At 65.5% G+C, this 24,081-nt stretch overlaps 6 protein-coding genes across 6 annotated transcripts; 3 read left to right on the top strand and 3 right to left on the bottom strand.

Annotated features, from left to right (window-relative positions):
• Positions 1-90: 90 nt before the first annotated feature.
• On the bottom strand, positions 91-1,306 carry ADE8 (phosphoribosylglycinamide formyltransferase; the record flags this gene model as incomplete). Its single annotated transcript, XM_076650078.1, has 2 exons — positions 91-992; positions 1,234-1,306. 2 exons carry the CDS (start codon positions 1,304-1,306, stop codon positions 91-93), a joined length of 975 nt encoding a protein of 324 aa, XP_076504372.1.
• A 171-nt stretch (positions 1,307-1,477) lies between these two features.
• JCM10292_001805 (uncharacterized protein) lies at positions 1,478-6,164 on the top strand (the record flags this gene model as incomplete). The annotated part of the gene is made up of 5 exons (XM_076650077.1): positions 1,478-1,505; positions 1,590-2,181; positions 2,256-2,717; positions 2,789-6,056; positions 6,123-6,164. 5 exons carry the CDS (start codon positions 1,478-1,480, stop codon positions 6,162-6,164), a joined length of 4,392 nt encoding a protein of 1,463 aa, XP_076504371.1.
• A 284-nt stretch (positions 6,165-6,448) lies between these two features.
• JCM10292_001804 (uncharacterized protein) lies at positions 6,449-10,174 on the top strand (the record flags this gene model as incomplete). The annotated part of the gene is made up of 18 exons (XM_076650076.1): positions 6,449-6,589; positions 6,766-6,945; positions 7,007-7,398; positions 7,453-7,534; positions 7,599-7,692; positions 7,751-7,967; positions 8,022-8,086; positions 8,142-8,199; positions 8,269-8,424; positions 8,483-8,595; positions 8,655-8,999; positions 9,054-9,137; positions 9,203-9,479; positions 9,538-9,562; positions 9,618-9,646; positions 9,718-9,785; positions 9,847-9,873; positions 9,936-10,174. 18 exons carry the CDS (start codon positions 6,449-6,451, stop codon positions 10,172-10,174), a joined length of 2,592 nt encoding a protein of 863 aa, XP_076504370.1.
• Positions 10,175-10,410: 236 nt separating this feature from the next.
• On the bottom strand, positions 10,411-13,666 carry JCM10292_001803 (uncharacterized protein; the record flags this gene model as incomplete). The annotated part of the gene is made up of 10 exons (XM_076650075.1): positions 10,411-11,043; positions 11,102-11,176; positions 11,263-11,384; positions 11,443-11,524; positions 11,603-11,825; positions 11,897-12,100; positions 12,168-12,370; positions 12,430-12,607; positions 12,676-12,793; positions 12,862-13,666. The coding sequence occupies 10 exons, from the start codon at positions 13,664-13,666 to the stop codon at positions 10,411-10,413; spliced, it is 2,643 nt and encodes an 880-aa protein (XP_076504369.1).
• Positions 13,667-14,348: 682 nt separating this feature from the next.
• On the bottom strand, positions 14,349-16,579 carry JCM10292_001802 (uncharacterized protein; the record flags this gene model as incomplete). The annotated part of the gene is made up of 10 exons (XM_076650074.1): positions 14,349-14,462; positions 14,534-14,542; positions 14,630-14,643; positions 14,707-14,915; positions 15,030-15,109; positions 15,175-15,280; positions 15,342-15,514; positions 15,569-15,689; positions 15,759-16,213; positions 16,277-16,579. The coding sequence occupies 10 exons, from the start codon at positions 16,577-16,579 to the stop codon at positions 14,349-14,351; spliced, it is 1,584 nt and encodes a 527-aa protein (XP_076504368.1).
• Positions 16,580-17,101: 522 nt separating this feature from the next.
• Positions 17,102-23,952, top strand: ATG2 (Atg2p; the record flags this gene model as incomplete). Its single annotated transcript, XM_076650073.1, has 13 exons — positions 17,102-17,308; positions 17,385-20,316; positions 20,374-20,609; positions 20,675-20,845; positions 20,902-21,174; positions 21,235-21,321; positions 21,378-21,487; positions 21,541-21,885; positions 21,944-22,688; positions 22,744-22,888; positions 22,943-23,097; positions 23,161-23,724; positions 23,782-23,952. 13 exons carry the CDS (start codon positions 17,102-17,104, stop codon positions 23,950-23,952), a joined length of 6,141 nt encoding a protein of 2,046 aa, XP_076504367.1.
• Positions 23,953-24,081: the final 129 nt, after the last annotated feature.

The raw sequence follows: 24,081 nt of genomic DNA, 5'->3' as shown, positions 1-24,081 counted from the left end.
ACGTCCCACGTCCGAGACGGACTCGTCGGGGACGCCTCTTGCGCCCTGCGCGCAGCCCTGGTAGACCCGTGTAGATGCAGCAGGACCCGGCTACTGCGCCCCTTGCCTCCCTGCCTCTTCGGCATCCCACCACGCCCCGTCCTCGACGAGCCGGACGACCTCCCTCACGGCCTCTACGATCCCGACATGCTCCACGGCATGCACGCGCTCTTCGAGGTCGTCGAGCGACTCTCCCTCGACGAGGGGCACGTCCTTTACGACGACGGGCTCGCCCGCGTCGAGGAGCGGGATCACGCGGTGCACCATGATGCCCGTCTTTTCGATCCTCCGCCCCGCGTCCTCGGGCGCCTCGCCGCCCACCGCAGTGAGGACGTCGGCCGTTCCCGTCGCGGACGAGAAGGCCGACGCGGGCGGAGTGTTGAACGCCTCCCACGCGTCGCGGATCGCGTGCGCGCCCGGGAACTGGCCCGGGAGCGCCGGGTGGAGGTTGATGATGGGGATGGGGCGGCCGCGCAGGGTCGGCTGGAGCGAGGGCGAGTAGGGCGAGGGGCCGGGCGTGGAGAGGCCGGCGCCTACGCGGGACGAGGTCGGGTCGACGCAGGGGGACGAGATCGTCGTGGGTTCGGAGGAGGAAGAAGAGGAGGAGGAGGGGGGCTCGTCCCAGTCGCGCGAGAGGGCCGAGAGAAACTCGGGCCCGAGGATGAGCATCCATCCGGCGAGGACGACGACGTCGGGTCGGGTTTCGCGGACCTTGCGCGCGAGGTCGCGCTCCCAGTCGGTGCGGGTGCGGTCTGCGTTGCCGGCGAGTTTGCGCCAGCGCAGGAGCGGGAAGGCTTCTGCGGGGGTCGGGGCGGGGGCAAAGGTGCGCGCGCGGACGAGACCGTGGGCGTCGGAGCGCGAAGAGACGACGGCGGTGATGGCGCAGTGGGCGAGCGAGAGCGGGTCCGAGGGCGGGCGCTGGGTCGCATCGAGGAGCGCTTGCAGGTTCGAGCCTGTTTCGGGGTGCAGAGCGCGGGTCAGTAGGCTTGAGCGAGGTGAGCAAGGGAACGAGGCGGTGCTGAAGAGAGTGAGCACGAGAAGCGAGAGCGCCTCGAGAGGGTGCGCCGGTGGGTGAGTCGTCTCTCGTGGAATTAAGAGAGCTGCTGAGGCAGTACTGGAGTGCATTCGTGGAGAGGCCGCCGTGTGAGAGTACGATGAAGAAGAAGGGACGGTGATGGGAACGAGCGGAGTGACTCGGGCGGGGGAGGGACTTGCCTGAGCCCGAGATGAGGACGGTGATGCGCCACTTGCGCGGAGTCTGCGCCATCTGCGGTGCGTGTGCGTGGGAGAGCGTTGACGAGGCGAGTGTCGAGTGCTGTAATGCGAGGTTACATTTGCTCGGTTGTATTCGAGACTACATTTGGGTCCCTCTCTCCCCTCTCTTCGCTCTCCTCACTGCGTGCACCCGAGTTGCGTGCACTGGTTGCTCCGAGCTAGGATGGCGTCCGAGCCTCTCCCTCCGCAGCGTGCGTCCCCCTTAGCCCTGCCCCTACCCCTCTCTCTGCGCGCTGACCTCGCCCTCGCCCCCACCTCGGCGTCATCGTGCCCAGTCGCCGGCTACTCGCCCACGCCGCACGAGAAGCAGGCGTACGCGCACCTCTTCAGCCAGGCAGACAAGGACCAGCTCGGCGTCCTCACCGGCGACACGGCCGTCCCCTTCTTCTCCCACTCGGCCCTCCCCGCCCTCATCCTCGGCGAGGTCTGGCAGCTCGCAGACCCGGACAACGCCGGCTTCCTCTCGCCAGACCGCTTTGGCGTCGCCTGCCGCTTGATCGGCCACGCCCAGGACCGCCAGAAGCGCGGCGCAGCAGAGGTCCGCCCAGAGTGGGTCGCCCAGCCCGGCCCGCTCCCGACCTTCAAGGGCTACCCGCTCCCCGCCGCCATCCACCAGCCCACCCCGCCCACCTCGCCGCGCCCCGCCCCGCCCGCCGCCGCCCGCCAGTCGTCCCTCCCGCCCGCGTCCCCCACCGCCAGCAACACCTCGGCGAGCCTCTCGCACATCTCGCCCCACGACAAGGCAAAGTATGCCCGCGTCTTTGCCAACGCCAACGGAGGCAACGTCACCGGCCAGCTCGACGGCGACAAGGCCCGCGACATCTGGGTCCAGAGCCAGCTCCCCTACGACGTCCTCGGCCAGATCTGGTCCGTCGCCCGTTTCCTTCCCTTCCTCTCTTCTCGTCTCTTTCGCGCGGCTGACCCCTCGTGTGCGCTCTCAGGAACCTCGCCGACACGCACTCGCGCGGCGCGCTCGACCTGACCGACTTTACCATCGGCATGCACCTCCTTCACCTCGTCCTCGACGGCACCATCCCCGCCTCGGCGCTCCCCGCCGTCCTCGACCCCAAGCTCTACGCCGCCGCCGCCGGTCTCCCGACGCCTGCGCTCGGCCAACAGCAGCAGCAGCAGCAGCAGCAGCAGCCTCCGCAGAGCCCGCTGCGCCAGTCGAGCATCCCCGCTCCCGCTCCCGTCGCGCCTTCCTCGCGCGCCCCCGCCCCGACCGCGCAGGCTCAGAGCTCCGCGCAGCAGTGGGCGATCACGCCCGCCGAGCTGCAAGAGTCCAACACGTGGTTCGACAGCCTCGACGCCCAGTCGGGCCGCAAGGGGCGCATCGACGGCGAGCAGGCCGTCGCCTTCTTTGGGCAGAGCGGCCTCCCCGTCGAGAAGCTCGCCAAGGTCTGGTGCGTTTCCGTCTCTCTCCTCCCGCGCATGTCACAGAGCGGTCATTGACGTGAGAGCTGCGGCCACGCAGGGACCTGTCGGACCTCAACAACGAGGGGCACCTCTCGCGCGAGACGTTTGCCGTCGCGATGCACCTCCTCAAGCGCGCGCTCGCGTCGCCCGCCGCCCCGCTCCCCGACTCGCTCCCCGCCGACCTCGTCCCGCCGTCGATGCGCCAGCAGCAGCAGGTCGTGTCGCAGCCGCAGCGGGACCTGCTCGACCTCCTCGACGACGACGAGCCTGCGTCTGCACCCGCACCGGCCCCCGTCCTCCAGCCGCAGTCGACCGGCGCGTCGCGCTCGCTCAGCCCCCAACCGCAGCCGCAGCCGCGCGCGGCCATGTCGCTCAGCCCGCAGCCGACCGGCGGGTCCGCGAGCGCGTTCACGCTCAGGGGCACCGTCTTCCCGCAGGCGACGGGCGAGGCCGCTTCGACCCCTACGACGGCGACGGCAGCTCGAGGCGGATTCGAGAGCCACTTCTCGCCGTCCCCTGCGCCGGCGCCAAAGACGTCCGCGACCTTCTTCGACGACAACGACGACGCCGACCTCGCCTCTTCGGCGCAGCAGCTCGAGTCGCGCGTCGCCGAGCGCCGCGCCGAAGCCGAGCAGGCCGAGGGAGCCGCAGCGGGCGAGCGCAAGACGCGCGCCGCGCTCGAGGCCGACGTCGCGCAGCTCACGGCCGACCTCTCTGCGCTCGAGGCGCGCATCGCCTCTGCGCGCGAGACGCACGCGGCCGAGCGCGCGCGCGTCGACGAGCTGCGCGCGCGGCTCGCGGCCGGGCGCGAGACGCTCGAACGCGCGCGGGGCGAGCTGATCCGCGCAGAGAGCGACGTGTCGGCGCTGCGGATCGACAAGCGCGAGGTCGAGGGCGAGGTGCTGCGCGACCGCGACGAGGCGCGCGAGCTGGCGCAGCGCGTCAAGCTCGTCGAGGACGAGAAGCGTATCCTCCGCGACGAGCTCGAGCAAGTCAAGAAGGAGCGCAGGCAGGGAAAGGGGCGCGCGGCGATCGCGCGCAAGCAGCTCAGCCAGGCAGAGGCGGACCGGGACCGCCTCGAGCGCGAGCGCGACGCTCCCCCCGCCGTACCGGAGGAAGACGACCACGAGCCGGGCGCGGCGGCGGCCGGGTCGGCGCTCGACGAGGCGCGCGCGGCCGCGACGGCGCTCACTGCGCCCGTCGCGCAGGCAGCCGCCGTCCCGCTCCCGGCTACGCCCGCCGCCGCGGCCGTCGCGAGTCCCGCGGCGAGCGTGCGGTCGACCAACCCGTTCGACCGGTTCACCGCAGCGTCGCCGGCGGGCCTGTCGCCCCAGTCGACGGGCGTCGGGTCGACAAACCCGTTTGCGTTCGCGGCTGCGTCGTCTGCCACGCCGCAGGAGCCGCGGGAGCCGGAGCAGAAGGAACAGGAGGACGAGAGCAGCGGCGGGACGTCGCTCCCCGTCGCTGCGGCTGCGGCAGTCGGGACGGGCGCGCTCGCCGCGCTCGGAGCGGCTGGAGCCGGGATCGCGCATGCGTTCTCGGGCGACAACCACGACGACGACGAGAAGAAGGACGCGCAGGACAAGGACCCGTTCGGCGTCCCCGTCCCGGCCTTGCTCGTCGGCGCGTCCGAGGCGCAGAGCGAGCAGGCCCAGGCGCCTCCTTCGATCGGTGCAGACGGCTTCGGGGACGACTTCTCTGCCCCCGTGTCAGCGACTGAGCAGAAGGACACTGCTGCCGACGGGTTTGGCGACAACTTCTCGGCCACTCCTGTCCCGGTCGGCGAGTCTTCCGCGCCAGGCTTCGACGACGAGTTTGCGGCGCTCGACGCACCGCGCGACAGTGCCGCTGCAGAGCCGCCTGTCGAGGGCTCGCTCGGCGACGTCGCACCTGACGCGGGCTTTACGGACGCGGTGCGCGACCTGAACGACGGGAAGGGCCCGGACGCGGTGCAGGGGACGCTCGGGGAGGTCGACAGCGACGCCGGGTTCGACGAGGCGTTTGACGAGGTGAGGGAGAAGGAGGACAAGGGCAAGGGCAAGGAGCGCGCGGTCGAGCCGGACGAGGAGGGCGACGTCTTTGGTCAGAGCGCCGCGGCGGCCGACACGAGTCGCGACGAGGACGAGGGCGACAGCAGTAGCGACGACGGGGACGAGGACGAGGGTCCCGAGGAGGCGTTTGGCGCGCACCGCCGCGCCGAGTACGACGAGGACCAGGCAGACGGCGCTTCATCCGTCTCGGGGGGCTTTGCGACGCCCGCAGCGGCATCGACCGACCTCGGCTCGTCCTCACCGCCCGACATTGCCGCCACCATGGGCGCGAGCTCGTCCGAGCCGCCTGCGGATGGCCCCGTAGCTGCCGGCCACGATGCGACAGGCTCGACGCACACGGCCTCGCGCGAGCCGACGACCAACTCCGAGTCGGGCGAGTCGTTCGTGCACGTCAATGTCGGCCCGGCGGGCACGGCGGAGAGCGAGACGATGCTTGAGCCACCCGCGCCGGCGAGCTTCCAGCCTCCGTCGCCTACGCCCGCTGCGACACCCCCTGCGCCGTCGCACCGCCGCGCCGCACCGCCTCCGCCGACTCAGCGCGGCGCGTCGCCTGCTGCTGCTCCTGCGGTTGTGCCGCCCGCTGCGGCGGTGGACAACGGCTTTGGCGACGCGTTTGCGCCGACCTCCCAGGCACCGGCGGCCCAGGACGCGGCGGCCCCTCCTCCCGCTGCATCTGCCGCCGAGGACGACTTCGAGTCGAGCTTTGCGGACATGGCGTCGTCCACGTCGACTGCGCCTGTCTCGAAGCCTGCGCCCACAACGGCTGCAGGATCGGCAGTCGACTTCGACTCGTTCGACAACGACTTTACGTTCGACGAGGCGTCCGCCTCGGCTGCGGCGACCAATGCGCACAACGCGGCGCAGGTCAAGAGCGACGTCGCAGGCACGAGCGACTTTGACGAGGCGGCATTCGCAGACTTCGACAGCAGCTTCCCGGGCTCGGTGCCCACTGGCACCGTCGGGAAGGACAACGACGATGCTGCGTTCGCTACGTTCGACGACAGCTTTGGTACGCCAGCACCCGCCGCGACGCTCGACGCAGGTCCACCCGCGCTTGGCAAGCCTATCGAAGCGACGTACGCGCCGCCGCCGGGCCCGCCGCCGCCTCTCGGTGGCAAGAGCGCCGACGCATCGCTCCCGCCTACCCCTGCGATGAGCGAGCCGAGCCCAAACCCGCAGGATGATGACATGAGCGGCGATTCGGACGCCGTGAAGACGATCCGGCAGATGGGCTTCTCGCGGGAGCAGGCGCTCGAGGCGCTCAAGAAGTTCGATGTGCGCTGCGTCTCCTCTCTTGAGTCACTCGCTTTATGCGGGAGCTGACGTGATGTGCGTGCGCAGGACGACGTCAACCGCGCCGCCAACAGCTTGCTCGGGATGTAACGCGCCCTTCCCTCTCTTCTTCTGTTCCTCTCTCTTCGTCACCAGTACAACTCCCGCTTTCGTCTCTTCAGTGTACGTCAATTCGGAAATATACACTTCTCGGCAGTTCCCCCTCCCTGAGTGCACGTTCGTCCGTCCGCCTGCCCGCGGAAGGTCCGCGGCCTCCTGAGCGTTCGGTCTCTTTCGCTTCTCCGACCAAGCCACTGCTCTACTCTGCCATTGCCTGTGCTGCGACTGCTCAATTCGCGCTAGCCTCTGCAGTGGGGTCGACAACGCGCTCCACGATGCTCCCGCTCTTCGCGCTTTTTACGGTGCTTCCCGGGCTCTCGCTCGCGACCATTCAGCCCACCTTTCCCGGCGGACGGGGTATCACACAGCGCGCTGGCGATGTGTGTGTCTTCAAGTGGAACGGCGACGCGACGGGAGTGCGTTAATCGGTTCCGCGCAAACATCTGCGAGTCTAGCTGATTCTCCCTCGCCCCCTACTCGCAGACATGGAAGTCCTTCGACCTCGACCTGATGTCTGGATACAATTACGAGATGGTGGAGTCTCCCTCGTTCCCTACGTCGTCATGCGAACAACTGACTCCGGCTCTCCCAGGTTCAAGTCGCGCGCATTGCCTCTGGCCTCGACGGAACCGCCAAAGACCAAGACGAGATCTCCTACGAGTGCCCTGAGGTCGACCCGCCCGCACCCATCTACTTCCTCCAGGCGACGCAGGACGGAAAGGATCCGGTGTGGACAAATCGGTTCACGATCACCGCGCAGAACGGCTCGTGGGTACGTCGTCTGTCTCGCTCTCATCGCCATGTCCTTTGCTGATAAGTGTGCCATCTTGCAGGTACCGGCGCAGCACCACGAGCAGCCCGACGATGAGGCGATTCCTTGGGGCGTCGGCAAGCTTACTGATCCCGCCCACACGATCTCGTCCGGGATCTACGACGAGAGCAGCAGCTTCGCCTCCATGGGCTCTGTGGTGTCGCAGACGTGGGTGACAGCGATGGCCGGAGCGAGCGGACTTCCTTCTACTTCCGCGTCTGCCTCTGCTTCAACCGTTGGACAGTGGAGTCGGCCGGCCACTTCTTCGACCCCTTCGTGGCCCGGCTCGCAGTCGACATGGAACCCTTCGTCCAGCATCACGGGTTTCCAGCAGGGTCAGGCGTGCGACGCAAAGAACCTTTGCCCCTCGGAGGCGCCGTGCTGCTCCGAGTATGGCTACTGCGGTACAGGAAGGTGAGTGGATCCTTACTCTGCTGTCCAGAAATCGGTGCTCATGACTTGCTCCAGAAACTGCCTTGCTGGGTGTGATCCTCGTTCTTCGTTCCGGCCACAAGCTTGTGCACCCCTCCCGGCCTGCCGTACCGAAGAGGTCCGTCTATTTCACACGAAATGGCGCTTGAGATGTCGGACTGCTGACCACGCGATGAGCACAGTACCAGCTGCAGTCATGGGGCTCGAATCGCATACTGCTCAACTCGTCGCAGTGGAATGGCGACGCCGAGACCTACGACTGGCTTGTTGAGAAGAGTGCGTTCCATCTCTTGCCCAATCTCACGTTGAAGGTGTACCCACACAAGCTTCGCAGTCGCTCGTTCGGACATCGGTCCCCTGACGGCTTCGTCCTCGACCGGCGAGACGGCTTTGGCGCTCAGCTTGACCGAGGACAGTAACGGTACGACCATCACCTCTACGCGATCAGTCCTGTACGGCGAGGTCACGGCACGCATCAAGTCGGTGGCTGGAGCGGGAGTTCTCACATCTTTCGCTTTACTGAGCGGAACGCGCGACGAGATTGACTGGGAGTGCGTGCTCTTCTCTCCTGATTCTCTGCTCCATCTTGACCTGGTGCTCCATAGGTTTACGACCGAGTCAACCTCGATGGCACATGCTGCATACTTCTCGAATGGCGATCTGACGGACTGTGCGCTCTGTCCATTTCGCTCGTCCTGACTACCGCTGACAATGATTCGGCGCAGACACCACCGCCGAGGCGCTTACGCTGCCCGTTGACCGCGCTGCCGACTACCACGACTAGTGAGCACCGCATGTCTTTGCATGCGACTCGCCGGATCCACAGCTGACACACCTTGTACCCTTGCACAGCACATTCAAGTGGACGCCCGAGGGCATCTCGTGGCTTGTCGACGGTGTCGCACTCCGCAACGTGACGAAGGATGGGGCAGCTACTGCAGCAAGCGGCTCACTCTTTGGAAAACCGAGCTCTGTTCTCCCACAAACGCCGTCCCGCATCCAATTCTCGTGCGTTGCTAGAGCACCTTCGCACAGAAGGAATGCCCCGTTGACATGACTCTGACAGCATCTGGGCGCCTGGGCGCGCGGGTCAGCCGGAAGGGCTTGTCGACTTTGCCGGCGGCGCGACTGACTGGACGAGTCAGAGCTACCAGACGGCGGGCTACAATGCTTCCTACGGTGTGTTGTGCTGATTCCGTCGTTGAATGTTGACGGAGCTAAAGCTCCCGCTCGGACAGTCTCGTCGATCAAGGTCAACTGCTACGACCCGTCTCTCCTGAACGGCACATTCTCGACCTCGACCGCCAGCGCCTTTGGCTCTTCCGGAACCCCCTACGCCTCATCCTGGCCAGCCGAGCCGCTGTCGGCGGTCGCTTCAATCGCCTCATCCGCAGCTGTGGCGATTCCGAGCGTGCTCGACAACACGCTGCCGCAGGGCTTCCAGCGCAGGCCGCAGCCCGACCTTGCTACATCCACTACGACTGAGCCGCAGGCGTGGTGGACGGGTCGCGCTCGGAACCGCAAGCGCATCGTGCTTGAGAAGGTCAAGCGGCAGCAGAGCTTCTCGAGTTACTCATACGGCGGTGCGTCTCACATTTGCTCAATCATCTGCATCTGCTGAACCTCTCGCACTGCAGATCTCAACGACGACGGCGAAGTCGCCGTCTCATTCAGCAACGACGCTACGACGATAGGGTCCGATGCGGCGACAGGTCTCGACAGTGCGTACCGCCCGTCCGCCCATCTGTCTCGCTCGGATCTGTGAAGCTAAGACTCGAATCTCCAGTGACTGGCTCGAAGGCGTCGCAGCAGATGTCCTCCGTCCTGGACGTGCCAACCGCCACGACTTCCGTCAAGCCGGATCCTTCCGCGCCGGTCGAGTCGCCAAAGCCCGACATGCTCGACACGGAGTCCATTTTTTCGGCCTCGATCCTTCCCCTACAGTCAACGCACTCTGATCACTCCGCTAGCGGGAGCAACTCAGCGTCACCCGCTGAGATGACGGGCAAAACGACGGCGGAGAAATGGGAGGAGCTCGGCACTCCTGCTCACGTCGGGATCTTGTGCGTCATGTGCAGGCTTGAAAATGACCCAACAGCTGACGCACTTGGCCGCATCCAGCGTCGGTGCCGGTGTCGGCGCTCTCGTACGTATCCTCTTGTTCGCGCGGAAGTCAGGCGCTCAGCAGTCTGCGTCTACAGTTCCTTGTAGTCCTCGTCGGATGGCTCTGGTACGCCATCTTCGACCTCCCTGTCGAAGAGCCGTACTCACGCTTGTCCTGCTGACCAGCTGCCGACACAGGCGCAAGGCCGCTTCGACGCACGGTGGTGGGCCAAAGGCGGATGCTGGCGGAGCTTACGCTCCTATCGGTGCGTCTCTTCGCGTTTAATCAATCGGGCTGCGAGCCTGACCGAACGAACGCTCTTCCAGGCGATATGGGCGAAATGGTCCCGCAAGGCAAGCTTTTCTCTGCTCGCCTAAAACTGCTTGCCTTGCTGACTGTAGCCCCTGGCATACAGGCCGGATCTACTCTGGCACCGGCGAGATTCGCCCTGGTCAGGACCTCTACTCGGGCGGTCAAGTCCCGGTCGTCCCCGTCGTTGCGCCTTTGCAGCGCTCGTCGTCGTCGAGCTCGAAGAAATCGGGCGTGTCGAGGTCGTCCACTCTCGTCAGCAAGTATGCTGCCGACCCGGCAATGGCTCAGACCGGCTATGTGCCGAGCAGCCAGCTCAAGCAGCAGTACGGCTTGCAGGGCTGAAATCTTGCAGAGCGCGAGTTATTGGCGGTGGCGGAGAAGGCAGCCACGAACGATTGAAACGGACTCTTTCACGTCTCTTTTGCCAGTTGGGCCACGAAAGAGGCAGAGTGTCTATTGCAACCTCGTGAAGCATGTGTCTAGCGGGCATCAAAGGGGGAGGAGCGAAGCTACATAAAGCGTTAGACTCGTTCAGTACGAGGCGTAGGAGCGCTGCTACGCATGCTCATGGAAAGGGATCAGACAGCCCTGGGCGGTGGTGTCGGGACAAATCGCAGCGTCGCCGCGGGCGTCGACTTCTCAAAGCGCTTGACGCGGGCGGCATTTGCGCCGTCGTCGCAGAACGCGGCGGTCGGCGTTGGCATGGCTGCGCCGCTCCAAGGATCGGGGTATGTGCACCCGCTCACGGGCGTGTAATACGATGCAGTGTCGGAACCCGAGCTCGCGTACCATCCGTCGCCAACGTTGATACTCGAGCTCGCGTAGCCCGACGGGAAGGACGTCGGTTGCGCAGGCGGGGAGAGCGTTGTGCGCGAGCCGGTCTGCGTGTACGTGGGGAGGTTCGAGACGGGCGTGCCGGACGCGCCGATCGAGTTTGGCGGGAATTGCTTGTAGGAGGTGTACATCGCTTGGTCGGAGATCGAGCCAGCACCTGCGCCGCCCGTCATCCACGGCGCGAGCGTTGAGGCCGACTGTGTCGTGCTGAGCGTCACGTCGTTGGCGGCCAGAACGGAGGGGCAGACACCGACTGCGGCGCGCGGATCCTTCGGTACCCAGCCCTCTTGCAGGCCGAGCTGGTAGTTCCACATCGGGTTGGCGATCATGCCGAGCTCCTGCGAGTAGCCCGTCTTCCAGGTCCAGAAGAAGAAGTTCTGTGCAGTGGAGCACAGTCAGTAGCGACTCAAATAGCGAGGAGCGTGAAGGACGTACGCGGATGGCATCCATGTGCGATTCGGCGACGAGGCGAAGACCGTCCTTGCGAGTCTGATCCCATTTCGTCCAGTCCTGCAGATGTGCTTGCGTCAGTTCACGTCCACTCGCAAGCTGCATGGCCGCTATAGGGACGGTGCAAGAGCAAACTGTCGACTCACGATCCATTCCTCGCACGACCCGGTGGCATTCGGGAACGGGTTTGCGCCCGTCATGTCGCGGTACGTTCCCTCGTAGCGTTCGCCGTTCCCAACGTTGTTGAGCCACTTGCCGCAGTCGTTGACTGCCAGAGCTGGAGTTAGCTCGGCTCGGACGACCGTGAAGAGGCGAAAGTGACGCACTCGCGAGGGACCACTCGCCTCCGATGGTGAAGCCAAAGTTGAGCGTCGACGAGTTGATCGCACTCGACCAATACGAGCAAGGCTGCAGAGGAGGTGGGTGCAAGGAACAGATGATCAGCTCGCCGTGAATCCGCCCGTTTGCAAAAACTCCTCCACGCACCAACGACGCCTGGTATCCCAGTCCCCAGTCGTTCTGCTCGGCAAAGCACAGATAATTGTGCGTGTCGAGCGCGACGCGGTCCCACCCGTTCATGAACCCGTTCCAGCCGCCCTCGGCGACTGTGCTCGCCAGCGTGACGAATCCGTCGTGCACGGTGATCAAGGGGCCGTTCCCTTGCCCAGTGCCGGTGATGTCGCGGATGGTCTCGTAGACTTCTACGTAGCTGTTCCGACGGAGGGGGCGACCGAGTAAGCGGGAATTCGACGGACGGCCGCACGGAAGGAAGGGACGAACAAGGATCGCAAGGCGTCGACACCCATCGCGCCAGCAGACGGCTCGTTCATGACGGTGAACATCGGCACGACATTGGCATACTCGGGCTGACTGATGAACTCGACCATGGTGCGAATGTAGTTGAGCGCACGCTGCGCGTTGGCGACGCCCATAGCGCCGTTCAGGACGTTGATGGACCCCTGACGGCCAGAGTGGTTATTGCCGCTGCACAGCCGTCAATCAATGAGTCGATGCAGCCTAGCAAGCATGAGTGAAGGAGGGAGATACGCACTTCTGCGAACCGGGAAGCGCGTGGAAGTCGAGGTTGATGCGCAGACCGTACTTCCTCGCCCACTCGAACGCCTTGAGCATGTAGGTCCACGCGACGCCCTCGAGGAACGGCTCGCCGTCCCACGTCTCGATCATCCACCAGCCGAACGGAATGCGGAGCCAGTTGAGCCCTGCGCCCGCAATCTCGGCAAAGTCCTTCTCGGTCTGCAGCCAAGACGCATCAGCACTGCATCAGGGAACGACAAGCCAAGCTCTAGACCCACAATCCAGGTCGAATAGTGCTCGGTCATCTTGGCTTCGAGATCCGACCCGAGTTGCTCGCTGAGCGTCCACTCGTCGACGGCGGGCATGCCGGTCAGAGTGGGATAGTCGGGGGCGACGCGGCTCGCGTCGAACGGCTCAAACATGCCGGGAACGATGAACGGTTCAAGGACGAACCACCTGCGAAGCGAAGCTTCCGAAGTTCAGAGTCTGCGAGTCTCGCGACAAGACGAAAGCTGAAAACGCACCCGCCGAGGTTGACACCGGCAATGCGGTCGTTCTCATAGTCCCACGGCTCGTTGAGGGGCGGTACGTCGCGTTGTGCACGGGCCGTGTCGTTGAACGGAATCGACACCCAGTAGCCGCCTATATGATGGAAGGACGAAGCGCGTCAGCTGTGAAATGCAGTGTACAGACTCGCGTGCTCGACGCACCGAAAGAGTTGTTGTAGCGGAAGCTCGACCCGTCCTCCGTGTAGACGATGCTGCCGTTCCCTCCCGCGGCCGCCGTGCGCCAGTCCGCGACCGGGTTCGACTCGGTCGGGATCCCCTTCTCTGTCCCGTCGTTACTCGACTTGCGCTCCGCGGCCGCCTTCTCGTTGGCGCTGCTCTTATGGCGCGTCACGGCGACGGGAACGGCGACGGCGATCGCAATGATGGCGACGAGGCCGAGCACGCCCGCGACGAGCAGCGCCTTGGTCCTGCCGCTCTTGCGAGCCCACCATCCGCCGTCGGCGCCCGCTCCGCCAGATCCATAGCCGCGCTTCTTGCGGAGCGTGGCCAGGCCGTCGGTGCTCGCGGCGCCGACACCGTACTCCTTCAGGTACGACTCGCCTCTCGCAGCGCGCATCCCGCCCGCGCCTGCTGCGCCCGTGGCCATACCGTGCAGGTTGGCCGACGAGTTGAACGCCGAATCGGTGTAGGAGTAGGCAGCGTCGTCCCACGTTCCGGACTGTGCGGCAGTCGCGCCGCCATAGCGGTACGGCGGCGTCGCGTCTCCGTCAGTCGAATAGCGCGACTCGAACGTCCCTGCTGAAGTGGAGCGGTCGTGCGACTGGATGAAAGGGGGTCGCGACGCGGAGGCGGGATCTCCGGGTCCAGCATAGGGCGGAGAGGTGAACTGCGGGGTCTGCGGCGTGATGGTGCGGATGGGCGGATAGGAGCTGCCTTGCGTCGGTACTGACGCGTACAGGTCGGCGGACGAGCGATGGCGCCCGTGCGTGTTCGTCGCGGAAGACATGCCCGGCACGAGGCGAGGACAAGCGGGCGGAGATGCAGCACTGCTGAACCTGTGGACAGAGGGTCAACACGGTTCCTGAGCAAGCTCGTCAAGGCAGTGCGGCCCACAAGAAGCACTCACAGCGCAGTGCCGGTGCTGGCTATATGGGGAACGCCGAGGTTCAAGAAAAGCGGCGAGCTCAGCGAGCGGAGCAAGCGGGTGCAGAAGCACACGAGCGGTCCTGCAGGCCTCCTGGTGTGCGATCAAGCTCGTGCACGCTCCGAACGAGCTGCGACGAGGTCAAAGTCGAAGTGAGAGCGTCGCTCTTCCTTGAACCGCAACGCCTGGTTCGGCCGCAGCTGCCTGAGCCAGCTGGGCTTACTGCCTGCGACTCTGAAAGCTCCGAAAAGGAGGCCACGCGCTCGTCGGACCGTCAAAGGCTGTGGCTCCTTCGGCTCACCTCTTCATCAGCTTGAAGCTCTTTCCCCCGTGATTGTCGTCGACTTGACCAGCAGGACGCGCTAGACTGCTCCTCCAGGCTGCAAGAACGCTTATCGTGCCATGACTATTTTGCTGGACTCGCTTTGCTCCGGTCGGACGGGCAACCTGCTTGCGGCTGTGCTCCTGAACAGCGTCTCTGGCGCTTTGTCGCCGGGAGAGATACAGGCTGAGGATACAAGAGCGGGCACAAGCTCAGGATCCCCTACGCATTCCCCGCCTTGCCGCCCTCGGCCACCACGTTGCTCGCAGCGAGCCATTCTTTCGTTGCGGAGTTGACCGTGTCGTCGCCTTCGAGGAACAGGTGGAACTTGGTTTCCTGTGTAAAGGGAATAGGAGGAAGTCAGCGGCTCGCTCCAGCGCGGGAGGCGACGCTGCAAGGAGACGAACCTTGTCATACTGCGTATGAGACAGGCGAAGTCGCAGTCAGTCGATGGCAAGACGCAGTCGAGCACCGCCTAGAGCTCGAAAGCGTAAGAAACATACGTTGAACCAGGAAACTGTTTGTCGAAGCGAACAAATGAGCAGCAGCTCACGCTTCACACGGAATGGTAGAAACGCACCTCCGACATAGTGCGGCATCGCCTTTGCCGTCTCCTCGCTCGTGAGCTCGTCAAGCCAGTGCAGCCTCTGCTCCATTGGGACGTTTTGATACATGACGCCCGTCTCGCCCATGGCAAACTTGGTCGACCCGTCCGCGCACCATTTGTCGTACATCTCCTGCACCGAAGGGAGGAATTTCTCGTCCGGCCCGCGCGGGTAGAAGTCGAGACTATCAACAGGCGTGGAATCAGCACAAAAGAGGTCAGCGGGAACAGACGTCAGCGGGAACGGAAGGCGCCAGCGTCGGAAACGAGCTGCCGGGGGTGGAAGAAGGGCGGCTCACCCAAGGTAATGCACGGTCGACGGGTCGTCCGGATAATGGTCCACGTAGTCTTGGAAGCTGCCAGCAATGTTCGGGGTGAACTGGATGCAGGCAAGCCGGTCAGAAGGCTCACAGAGAGGGGAATCCTGTCGCAAACGCAACGCACGAACATCTTGACGAGCGGATTGTCGGCGACTGCTTCCGCCACGACACCCCATGCCTCCTTGAACTGCTCTTTCGTCCCCTGGTATGTCCCGTCCGAGAGATACCAGCTGTATCACAGCATGTCAGCCTTTGCGAAGGTCCCGGTGAACACGCCGTGGGCGAACGCACTTGATCTCGTGCGCGAACCGCAGCCACACCTCGATCCCTTCGTCGGTGAACTGCTTCATGACCTTGGCGATGGCGAGCGCCTGGTAGTTGTCCTCCTTCGTGAGGCCGTTCCACCCTTTGGTCGGCATGACGGCGGGCTGGAAGATACACTTGCAGGCTTTGAGGTCGTCCATCTAGATCGTGAATGAGTCAGCTTCTGGTGAAAGGGACGGAAAGCGCCTACGTACTTGGCTTAGGAGCTGGCCGCCGTCCCAGTCGCCTGACTCCGGCAACTGCGCGTACCACCCGTAGAAGCTTGCATGGATGCCGAGTCCCTCTGTAATCTGTTTCATGTTCGAGACTTTGTAGCTGCAGGAAGTGAACATGCAAGTCAGCTTGCCCATTGTGCGCGGAGGAAGCGAACAGACCCGCACGCACTCGGGCAAGAAACCGATCCCGATCCCGTTCCTGCTCAAGCCGGGCAGAATACCGGTATCCCAGCTGCTCTGTTCCGACCCGCCTTCCTTCGATCCGCCCTCTTGCCCTTCCTCGCCCCCGTCGTCTTCACCGTCACCAACGCCAGCCCCACTCGTCGGCTTTGCCGCGCCCGTCGACACCGTCTTGGTGACGACCCTTCCCGCCTCCGTCTCCGTCACCGTGACCGCTCCTCCGCCTCCCGCGCCCACCGATTCTCCCCCACTCCCCTGGCCATAGAACTTCCACAGCGCGAGCGCGCCGAGGAGGACGAGGACGATCGCGATCGCGATCCCGCAGAAGAGGAGGATGCAGCTGCGGGTTTGCTTGGTGGTGCGAGTAGGCGGTGGGGCATCGTCGTCGGATGAGGCGCGCGAGAAGCGCGAGTATGGGTCATCGTCGCGGTCGTCGAGCGAGTCCTGGCGCACGTGCGGGGGCGGATCAGCGATGCGGGAGAGGCGAAGGAACACAAAACGACGCACTGAGGAGCTGCTGCCCGTCCATGAATCGGTGTCGCTCGTCCCGCTGTCATCGTACCGCGGCGGCCAGTCGTCCCAAGCCCTCCGTTTGTCGAGCGAGCGATAGCGCTTCTCCTCGCCCCCCGACCGCCGCTTGCCCAGCGACTTGTAGCGCTCCTCGTTGTCCTGTCCTCGTCGGCGTCGTGAGGATCGGTCGGGCGATGTCCGTCGCTGCGAACGCGAACTAGGCCGACGGCGGTCGTCTGGCGAAGAGTCCGAGCCACTCAAGCTGTGTCGCCGCGAGCTGTGTGGCCGCGAGCGAGCCATCTATACAAGTACAATTGGCAGCGTTGGAGCTCGAGGAACGGCGCGCAGCCAGCCCAGCGTGCGGAAGCAGCGGCGGATGAACGCGGACCGGAGCATCCGCGGTTCGAGACAGGAGACCGCTGTGCTCGAGAAGCGTAGCGACAGATGCCGAAACCAGCAAGTAGCTCTGATGGGCGCGTCAAGCTATGCTTTACGTCTGTCCGAGCGCGTCAAGTCCGTCGACGACTCGGAGGAGAGGTAGAGGAACCTCCGCTCGAAAGCCGAACGCAGTGGAGCAGCCGGAAATCCCTCGCAGACAATACAGTAGCTATGAGCAGCTCTCACAAGGGCGCAATGGCCCGGACTGGCGAGAGTGGCGGTTCTGCACGGACAAGAGGAGCGCGAACCCGACTCTGTCGCTCAACGTCGCTTGCGCCACCTCGCAGGTCCTCACGAGGGCGCTCTGGCCAGTGCCGAGCTACTCTCACGAGCCATCCCACGAAGCCCCTCGCGCTCGCAAGGTGTGCGTGAGGCAGTGCGGCCATGTGGGGCGTGATTGCCGCCGCAACGTCCTACTTGCCCGCGCTCCCCGCCGTGCCGCTCCCGACGAGGCTCCAGCAGCGTCTCGTAGCCTTCATCCTCCGGCGCACCCTCGGCGGCTTCCTGCGCGGCGGGCTCGACGAGGACCGCGTCGAGGCAGATGTCCGCAACGGCAGGTTCACCGTCCGCGGCGTACAAGTCGACGAGCAGGTCCGTGCAGCTCTCGATCGGCATTGCAGGTATCAAGCTGGGCTGCGCGCTGACTGGCAAACTCCCCCGACCGCAGGCCATCAACTCGCTCCTGTCTCCCTCGACTTCGTCCGATGAAATCGCAGCGCCCGCTGCAGGCGCTCTGCCGCTCTCGTTCGAGTCCGGAACAGTCGGGTGCATCACTGCCGTCGTCGCGTGGCCCCTGGCCAAGCTCGACCTCGCCGTCGACGAAGTCGAGCTCGTCTTCCGCGTGACTCGCCCTCGCCCGCCCGATGCCCCGTCGCTCTCGTCCTCCTTCGCGACCGAGCGCACCCACTCCCGCTCGTCCTCATTCTCAACCACGGCCTCCACCGCCGCCGAGTCCCCTCCGCCCGTCCTCGACCTCGCCGACTCGCACGTCTCGCTCGCACTTGCGCACGACTTTGTCTCGCACGCGCTCACGCCCGCCGAGGATGCCGAGCTCCGCGCGTCGCTGCACCTCTCTCCGAGCGCGAGCACCTCGGTCGACCTGCCGGGCGCGTTCGGCGGGGCGCGCAGGGAGGCCGGTGAGGGCACGGGCGAGAATGACGCCGAGGTCGTCGAGACGACGATGCTCGCGGGCGTCGTCGAGCGCATCCTGGCGCGGCTCGAAGTGAAGGTGCGCAGCGTGCGCGTGAGGCTGCGCTGGGAGGCTGGGGAGGCACAAGAAATGGGCGAGCACGAGCTCGAGCTGCGCGTCGACGAGATTGTGTGCAAGGGCGACGCGGGAGCGGGCGAATTTGCGGTGCCCGCGGATCACACAAGGACCTCGGAGCAGGTGCAGACTCGCAGCCTCACCGTCACGCCGCCACGACTGTATCTTCGCCTCGCTGCACCCGATCAGCCGCCCCCACCTTCGACAGCCGCGCCTTCCCTCTCCTCATACACTCGCCGAGGTACCGAGTCGGGCTACGCCTCCTCCTCGTCCGAAGACTCGGACTCGTCAACGGACGAGCACGACCTCCTCGCCATGTCGCAGTCGATCGCCGACCTGCGCACCTCGTTCCACTCGGCCGCATCGTCGTCTGCGCGCGACATGTTTGCCTCGGCAAGGTCGGGAGGCGCGTTCAGCGCTGTCGTCGAGGAGAGGGAGGAGGAGGCGCGAGAGGCGGCCGCAGGTGGGCGAGACGATCCGTTCGTGGACCCGGACGAGGCGTTCGTGACGCCGCAGGCGTCGCCGGCGCGGCGAGACGAGCAGCCCCTCCCTGCTGGCTCGCCAGCGCCAGAAGGAACAGTCGACGACGCTCAGCTCATCGTCTCGCTCGGCTCGCCCGACAGCGTCACCCCGCTCGGCTTTTACCTGATCTCGTCTCTTCCACCTTCTACTCAGACCGCCGTCTCACCACCGACGGCCACAAGTCGTCCTCCGCTTTCAGCGCTCCGTCTCAAGCCGGAGCTTACGCTCCGCGCTGATCTCCTCGAGCCTTGGATTGTTGCGCTGTCGGCGGCGCAGTTGGCGGCTATCGCAGCTCTCGCAGGTCAGCTTGCCGCCCCGCCGGAGACCGCCAACCCCCACTCGACCTCGACGACTGCCGCGCCCTCGACGGGTCTGCCGCTCAATGTGGACCTCAGGCTTGCCGCGCTCAGCCTCGTCATTCTCCTCCCTTCTTCAAACGCGCCTCTTTCTCAATCCGACCTCTTCACCACCTCGAGCGCGCCGCTCAAGGCCCCTCACCTGCGCATACGCCTCGAAGACCTCGCCCTTCGCGCTTCGAAGCGTAATGCACTCGGCGGGCTCGAAGTCTCCCTGGGGCACCTCACCCTGTCCGAGACGGCTTCGTCGCCCACCGCGCACGGGGGCTGGCGCACTCTCCCCATCCTCGTCGATGACCTCGCCCTCACTCCCTCGCCCGGTGGCATCGACACGGTCGATTGGGTCCGCGCAGCGAGCGCTGCTCGCGGCGGAGTAGCGACGAAAGACTGGCGGCGCAGCACGAAGAACGCTAAGGGCGTGCCCCGTACGAGCGGCCCGGCGGCCCAGGCGGACGCACCGGCGGTGCGCGCGCGTCTCGGCGGCGCGGGCGGGACGAGCGTCGAGCTGGCGCCGCTGCACCTGTGCGTCGATCTCGCAATGGCGGCGCGGCTGCTGCCTCTCGTAGACGAGGTCGCCGCAGCGGTGTCAAACTTGTCACCGTCCGCTGCCGCGCCTCCGCCGCGACAACGGAAGACTTCGACGACGAGCACTGCCTCGACGCCGCGCCCGCTCAGCCCCGTCTTCACGTCGCCCTCCTTGCCTCTGCACGTCCTTGACGACCTCTCCGCCGCTCCCTCGCGCACTCGCTCCACTCCACCTGCACTTTCCATCTCATGCCCGCTTCTGCGCATCTCGCTCCGCTGTCCCGCCCCGCGAAAAGAACGCCTGGTCGCACAGGACCCCGACCAGCTCCGCAGCGGGATCCTCACGCTCGACCTCGTCGGCCCTTCCCTCTCCCTGAAGCGTGCGGGCGAGGCGCGCCTCGATTTCGAGTCGCTCGACGCGCGCTTCGCGCCCGCTTCGACGCTCAACCCCTCCTCAGGTCCGGCAAGAGCGAGCGCCTTTGCTCGCCTCGCGCCGCTCGTTCCGCGCTCCGAAGACGCGAGCGCCGCACTGCCCTCGCTGGCGTTCTCGACGCGCGGATCGTGGCCCGTACTCGACGTGGTCGTCCCGCTCGTCAGTGCGCGGATAGACAAACCGACGCTCGACGGGCTGCAGCTCCTCGCGGACGATGTCGCGCAGTTCTGCGAGTCGGAGCTTGGCGCCGCCGCGGCGGACGAAGAGGCGGACGAGGAGGGGAAGGGGGACGAGCGGATCATTGGCTCGCGCTACTTTGGCGCCAAGAGCTTCATGGGCCGGAGAAAGAGCGGGAGGAGAGGGGCGGGGAGGGACAGCGAGACGGAGAGTACGGCGAGCGGCGCGACGGCGAGGGCGTGGGAGGGGGCGGAGGAGCGTGCGAGGGGAGGCACAGGCGGTGAGAGGAAGAAGGCCGTCATCCGGGCGGAGGTGACCGACGGTACGCTCTCCCGCGCGTTTGACGGCCAGGTTGATGCTGACAATGCCTCTCTCGCAGTCGTTGTCGAGCTCGTCGTGGACCAGCTCAACCCGATTGCTTCCGCGCCACGATCGCGTCGCCACCTCAAGCTGCTGGCCTCGGACCTGAGCGCGGACGTCGAGATGCTTGTCGAGGCGGAGGACGACGTGCGAGTCAAGCTCGGGATCGCCGACGTGCGATTCGAGGACATCACTAAGCAGAACAAAGACGTCCCGCCCGTCGTCATTTTGTCCCGCACGCTACCTCGCAACTTGGTGCGGTGGCCCTCACGCTTGCTCCCTTGCGTGGCTCGCCTCGGGCTGACGCATATACCTCGCAGGCAAACCCGTCTGCCCCGCTCGTCAAGCTCAGCCTGTCGAGCTCCGTCGAGCAGGAAACGAGTCTCAAAGAGTCCAAGATTCAAATCGCGTTATCCAACTTGACGTACTACGCCACGGCGGACATCGCATGGCTCGAAGAGCTCGGCGTCTTTGCGAAGGCGCCAGCCGGCGTGCGTCTTCCGCTCACCTTCGCACTGTTCTCATGTGCTCATCGCTTACCCCGCAGGCTTTCGAGCACGTCGTCCCAAACGAGCTGACCCGCATCCGACTACGTCTCTCTTCCCTTTCGCTGCATGTCTCCGCTCCCACTCGCCCGTCGCACATCGTCCTCCACGTCTCGGAAGCCAAGGCTCGCACCGACCTCATGCCCGACTTACCGCGGACGACACTCTCGGCGGAAGTGGCCGGCTTGCGCGCACTCGCAGCTGACAGCGATGCCGACGTAGTGGAGCCAGACGGGCTGGCGACGTCCGGCGAAGAGGCGTGGCGCTACTGGCGGGTGCGTCTTGACCGCACTGTCACGTCGGGCAAGCCGTCGTTGACGTACACACTCCGGCAGACCAAGGGCTTTGCGCAGATTCTCTTGCTCGAGCGGGCTTCCTTGCAGGCCAAACAGGGCAACGGTCTAATCCTGCCCGACCTCGAAGTGCGCATGTCTCCTTCGCGTGCCACGCCGCAGAGTCTCACTCATACGCCATGCAGCTCCTGGTCGACGATGCAAAGGCTCAGGTCTCGCTCTGTGCAGACACCGTCTCGAGCCTCGCTGCTTTTGCCGCCGACTTCGCGGCTGCGCCTGCTTTTCATGCCCGAGAGTGCGTAGTCAGCTTCCGCCTGCCTTCGCTGATACTCACGCTCGCCAAAACAGGGCGACGGGGCAGTCCAAAAAGATCCGCCGGCCGCCGCCTCGCACGAGGTCGCGCGATCTTCTCGCCAGCCTGGACCCAGCCGCGTTTGAGCGCGCTGCACCGATCAATGACTTGCCCGAAATTCTTGACGACGACGTACCCGCCAATATCGCCTATCTCGCTGACGCGCTCAATCAGACCAACCTGCGCCCCTCGCACGGCCGGTCTGGCTCGCTAGCGAGCAAGAGCGAGGGGGAGCTCATCTCGGACGTCGACGGTGAAACGATCCGCATGTTCGCACCAGGCGGGCTGCAGATCGTGGACGAGTACCTTGCCGAGCCGCGCGTCGACGACACCGACTACACGTCAGTTCCTGCCTCACTCACGACTGACGAGCGGCCCGGCTGATGCCACTTATCGCAGTGCTCCAGCGAGCCGCATTCGCTGTCGCCTTCGCAATGCCGACGTTTCGGTGCACCTTCACGAGGGGTACGATTGGTCCGCGACGCGCAAAGCCATCGAGGAGGAGGCAAAGGCCGTCCGCCGCCGTCTCGAAAAGATCCGGCAGCTACTCGCAAGCGGCCAGGCTCCGGACGCCACCGCCGAGAACGCGTCGGTTCTCATGTTCGGCTCTGTACAGCTCGGCCTCCCGCCAGGCACGAGCGAGCTGCCGCCCAAAGAGCTGCTCGCGGCCATCAACGAAGAGCTCGACGACACGCCCGACTCGGACGTCGTCAGCACCGCTGCGTCGAGCTGGTCCACCGTTCCCGGAGGTGGCGGCAAGGCGAAATCAACACGCGCATCGGCTCCTGCTGTCGTGGGCAAAAGTCGCAAGCGCCTCACGCGCTCCAAGGCCTTCGCAATCGAGGTCAACCTGCGCGGGCTCGACGCCAGCTTTGACGCCTACTCGACCGACGCTTCGCTCGCCGCGTCGATCACGACTGCGAGCGGCCGCGAACAACTCGCGTCGCGCATCAAGGCCGACGTGGCCGCGCTTGACATCATCGATAACATCAAGACGTCGACTTGGCACAAGTTCCTGACGGAGCTCAGGCCGAACGACGGCGGGACGGTCCGGCCTACGGGCGCGCCAATGGCCAAGGTCGAGATGAGCTCCGTCAAACCCATCGGGCGGGTGGCTGAAGCGCAGGAGGAGGTGCTGCTCAAGGTACGCCAATCTGCACCTCGCGCTCGTGAGCGTTGCTCATGCACTCGCGCAACAGATCAAGGTCTCGCCGCTGCGCCTCTACGTCGATCAGGATGCGCTTGACTTTCTCAAGGCCTTTGGCGCGTTCGAGCTGCCCAAGGCGGCGCAACCCCCTGCATCCGCCACTGCCTCGTCCGCGCCATCGCAAGAAACATTCTACCGTGCGCTTGCCGACGTGACCTCTGAACCCGAGTGACTGACAAGATCTCCCGCAGAGCGCGTCGAGGTCCTGCCGGTCAAGCTCAAGCTCGACTACAAGCCGAAGCGGGTCGACTACAACGCCCTGCGGAGCGGCAAGACTGCCGAACTGATGAACTTCTTCCACTTTGACGGGTCCGAGATGACGCTGCGGCATCTCATCGTCACCGGGGTGCGTCCTCCCTTTCCCGTCCGATCCGGTCGAGCGGGACTCATCCTCGAGCGCGATTCGCAGATCTCGGGCACGTCGACGCTGTCGTCGCTCGTGCAAGACATCTGGACGCCCGACGTCAAAGCGCACCAGCTCGCCGACGTCGTCAGCGGGATCGCGCCCGTGCGGTCCGTCGTCAACGTCGGCGCGGGCGTCGCCAACCTCGTCCTCCTCCCGATCGAGCAGTACCGCAAGGACGGGCGCGTGGTGCGCGGCCTGCAGAAGGGCGCGCAGGCGTTTGCCAAGCAGACGACGCTCGAGGCGATCAATGTCGGCGCGCGACTCGCGACGGGAACGCAAGTCATCCTCGAGCAGGCCGAGCACGTCCTCGGCGCGCGCTTCGGCGAGCCCATCGCTGCCGAGGCGATCGCGGTTGGTGAGGGGTCTGCAGCAACGGGCGCGGGCGAGGGCGATGACGGCCTGTCGGACGAGGAGCGCCGCGAGGTCCGGAGTCGGTACGCCGAGCAGCCGGCCGACCTGCGTCAGGGCATGCAGAGCGCGTACAAAAGCCTCGGCGACAACTTCAAAGAGGCGGCGCAGACGATCCTCGCCGTCCCGATGGAGGTGTACGAGCGGTCGGGGACTGAGGTGCGTCTTGTCTCTATGAGGCTTCCTCCCGTGGCTGACACGGTGACGTGTGCGCAGGGCCCCGTGCGCTCGGTCGTCCGCGCCGTGCCCGTCGCCGTACTCAAGCCGATGATTGGCGCGTCGGGCGCGGTGAGCAAGGCGCTGCTCGGGCTGCGCAACTCGCTCGACCCGGACGCGCAGCGCGGCGAGCTCGAGGACAAGTACAAGCCGTCGACGTCGAGGTCATGAGGTGTGTGTATCACTAGGACTCGTATGTGTGCCGTGTCGTCTTTGCTGTAGCACTGTCTTTCGCATGGGACTGTCTCCCTTCCGCGCCTTGCTCTCGCTTGCCTATCACCCTGTGTCTTTCCCAGACTT

This window comes from Rhodotorula paludigena, assembly GCF_050403205.1.
Source record: "Rhodotorula paludigena JCM10292 DNA, Rt_paludigena_JCM10292v1_ctg31, whole genome shotgun sequence".
In the NCBI taxonomy this organism is placed as follows: Eukaryota; Fungi; Basidiomycota; class Microbotryomycetes; order Sporidiobolales; family Sporidiobolaceae; genus Rhodotorula; species Rhodotorula paludigena.
Note: the sequence above shows the minus strand (reverse complement) of the source record. Positions and strands in the feature narration are given on the sequence as shown.